At 37.2% G+C, this 3,462-nt stretch overlaps 1 protein-coding gene across 1 annotated transcript; it reads left to right on the forward strand.

Annotated features, from left to right (window-relative positions):
• Positions 1-1,821: 1,821 nt before the first annotated feature.
• LOC105040435 (pathogen-associated molecular patterns-induced protein A70) lies at positions 1,822-2,880 on the forward strand. Its single transcript, XM_010916954.4, is given in 3 exon segments — positions 1,822-2,106; positions 2,109-2,208; positions 2,211-2,880. Coding segments are annotated over 3 exon segments (672 nt in total). The 5' UTR covers positions 1,822-1,962; the 3' UTR covers positions 2,639-2,880.
• The last annotated feature ends 582 nt before the right edge of the window (positions 2,881-3,462 follow it).

The raw sequence follows: 3,462 nt of genomic DNA on the forward strand, positions 1-3,462 counted from the left end.
TCTTTCCTAAGACGGAGATTTTGGAAATCGTAGAATGTTGGGATCTTAAGTCTTCAGAGCTCCATGACGGAGCCCGGACGTTTTTTTAAGAGTGCGTCATTTTTCTTGGCTGGGGCCACAGAATGGATGATTAGTTTACTAAGGATTTTGCTATGGTGCTTTAATTTTCCTACATGTGGATAATTTTCATCGTATATTTAAAAACGAAAGATCCTGAGGACATCGGATAACTGATACTACAGGTCATTTTAGAGGATTTTTTTAATTAAATTAAATCTTGCAAAATCTTGCATCCAATTTCTCACAAAAAAAAAAAAAGAAAAAAACTTGCATCCAACGAAAACTATGGGAGAGAACTGACATATGGCTTTGCATAAATCTGACGGTAGGAAGGAGATGAAGAAAATAGTACTTTGAATCAATCCAACGATGTGGAAGGAGATGGACTTCGTAATTAGATAATGGAGATTCTATATCGATGATTCAAGTTGTTAGATATAACCTACTATTTTAAAACTATCTGTACATAAAAAATTATATGATTTGAAGATTTCTAATCTATGCATTAAGTGATCAAAAAATATATCCAATTCAATTTTATTTGGACTGTTCAATTTTTGATTACTTCATGCATAGATTAGAGATTTTCAAACTATATAATTTTTTATGTCTAAACGATTTTGAGATATTAGATCATATTCAACGACTTGAAATATTGATGTAAGATCCTATTATAGAGTTTTGATATGATCAGATTTGAAAGAGTTTTGATCTGATTGAATTTGAGTCCAAATCTGATTGATTGATTTTAATCTTACGCTCTTCCTTGTCTAATAATATAGTTAGTAAAAATTATATAAAAATTAATAAAAAATATTTAGACTAATATAACAAAAGATGGTAAATATACTTTAAAAAAAATATTTATGTAAGATTTATGCTCATTGAAGATTCACAATGGAATTTGGGAATAAAAAAATAGATTTCAACGGGACAAGAGGAGGAATGAGATACCATTACGATAAACTGTTGCAACCTGTCCATAATATCATAAAATATTAAATAAAATCTTATTTGATTTTTCTTGAACGTCTGTTCTTCGGAGGATAAAATTTAAAAAAAAATTTATTTTTTTAATAAATATTTTTAAATAATATTTAGACATAAAAATAATTTATTGTATTTTTTAAATATTAAAAATAGTTTACTATTTTTGTTAAGATTTATTTATATTTTCTATAATACACTTTATTATATAATAGTATTATATTACATAATAATCATATTATACATATTATATAAATAAAATATAATAAAATATATTATAATATATTATTATATGATAATATGATGTTTAATTATTATTATATATAATAATATTATTTTGTTATATTATATGTTGTAATGTAGCATATTATGTTATAGTATATCTAATAGTATATAATAAAATATGGATAATAAATATTATATTATTACATAATATTATAAATTAATTATATTATATTATATTATATAATAATTTAATATCTTATTATAGGATTAGAGATATTTTAAAAATAATATGAAAAAAATATTTTTTAAAAAATAATTTATTTATTTTTATTTTTATTTTTTATTTGATGAATAAATACTGTTCACGAAGGAAAAAAAAATCCCAACACGAAGACATTGACTCTTAGTCAATTAAAAAGATTTCTTTTTTGTGATGGTAGTCAATTAAAAGTTGGTCAATTTTCTACAACATCTATTCACACTAACGGCAAAAAGAAATCCACGAAGATTCCAGTACCTCTTGGAGGATCTACTTCCAACTATAAGAACCCCATCTTGCCCCATCGCCACTCCCACTCCCCTTGCCAACCCGCAGAGACGCAAAATCCCTATTAATCCCTCTTCTCCCCCAAAAGGAACGTAACACTGTAAGAAAAAAAAAAAAGAAAACGAGAGAGAAAAACCACAAAAATGCTGGAGCAAGCGATCCCGTCGATCTGGGCGTCGTTCCATAGCTGGCTCACCCCCGCCGTCCTTTTCGTGCTCCTCAACCTCGTCATCGGCACCATCGCCATCACCTCCAAGGGCAACCGCCGCGACGCCGACGCCGGCGGGGGCGACCCCGCAAGCTATCCCGCTCGCCTTCCCTCGTCCTCGACCGCCTCCGCTCCTTCAACCTCTACCGCTACTGCTCTGGCGACATCCCCCTCGAGACCGCACCCCGCCGTCGGCCCTCCTGTCCGAGCCACTCGAAACCCTCCCCGCCTCGCCGGATCCCGCCATCGCCGCCGAATCCGAGGCCCCGGAGGCCGATCCCGCCGGCGAGGAGCACCACCAAGTCTGCCGGAGCCAGTCGGACGCGCACCCGACGGCGGGAGAGGTGCCGGTGAAGCTGGCGGCGAAGATGAAGAAGTCGGCGAGCGACAAGTCGGCGTTCGCGCACTTCGAGGCCGAGGAGGCGGAGGTCATGATACGGCGGCCGGCGACGGCGAGGGCGAGGACCGGGCGGGAGGAGGAGAACGAGGGAGGAGAGGTGGATGCCCGTGCCGACGACTTCATCAACCGCTTCCGGCAGCAGCTCAAGCTTCAGCGGCTCAACTCCATCATGAAGTACAGGGAGATGCTCAACCGTGGAGCTGGAAATTAAATTTAGCAATTACTGGCTAGTACCATAAAATAATAACCGAATTTTTTTTTTTTTAAAGTAGGGTATTACTTTCGTCTATCTCGAAAAATAGCTGCAGAAAATCTTCTCAGATTATTAGTTTGCTATATTTGTCGTCGCTAGTGGTTATTATTACCTAATGTCCTGAACTTTTTGGCTTGGTTCGTGTTGGTACGTGGTAGCTTTGTAACTCATTTTTATTTTATATATTATTATTTTTTTCATTTCACGATGTACGGATCAAGAAGGTTATTCTTTGTTGGGTGGTTGCTACTGGTGCCTATCATTTATTATCGCGGTGCTCTTGGTTGCGTTTCGGTGACGGGGGATGCGTGGTTGTCCTGAGAAAGCGGAGAACCAGCTGCAAGTGAACCAGGGCAAATTCCGGAGTATATGTACGGTAGATAATCTACCACGTGATCGAGAATTACTGGAATTATTGGAATACCAGGGATAGTTTTGTAGCGGAGCACTTTCGAGCTTGGATTCCGGAGGTTGGATTTGACCATGGGATGAAAACTGTCTGATAATCTACGGTATCTTTTATATTCTATTCTGATTTTTTTAGACTCTTCTCATATTAGGGTAATATTAGCATTTGTATGTATTGGATATATCGATCGTCTCTCTCACACTATTCACTCTGGTCCTCTGATCGGCATCTGATTCTACCCACAACGACTACCGACACCATCGACCGAAGATATGTCGGTCGGCAGATTCTTTCCGTTCCCAACTGACCGAACGGCGGAACCCGATGTCGACTCCCGAACGTATCAGACTGACCGTCGGAGGTCCCTGGTTTT

This window comes from Elaeis guineensis, chromosome 3 (genome assembly GCF_000442705.2).
Source record: "Elaeis guineensis isolate ETL-2024a chromosome 3, EG11, whole genome shotgun sequence".
In the NCBI taxonomy this organism is placed as follows: domain Eukaryota; kingdom Viridiplantae; phylum Streptophyta; class Magnoliopsida; order Arecales; family Arecaceae; genus Elaeis; species Elaeis guineensis.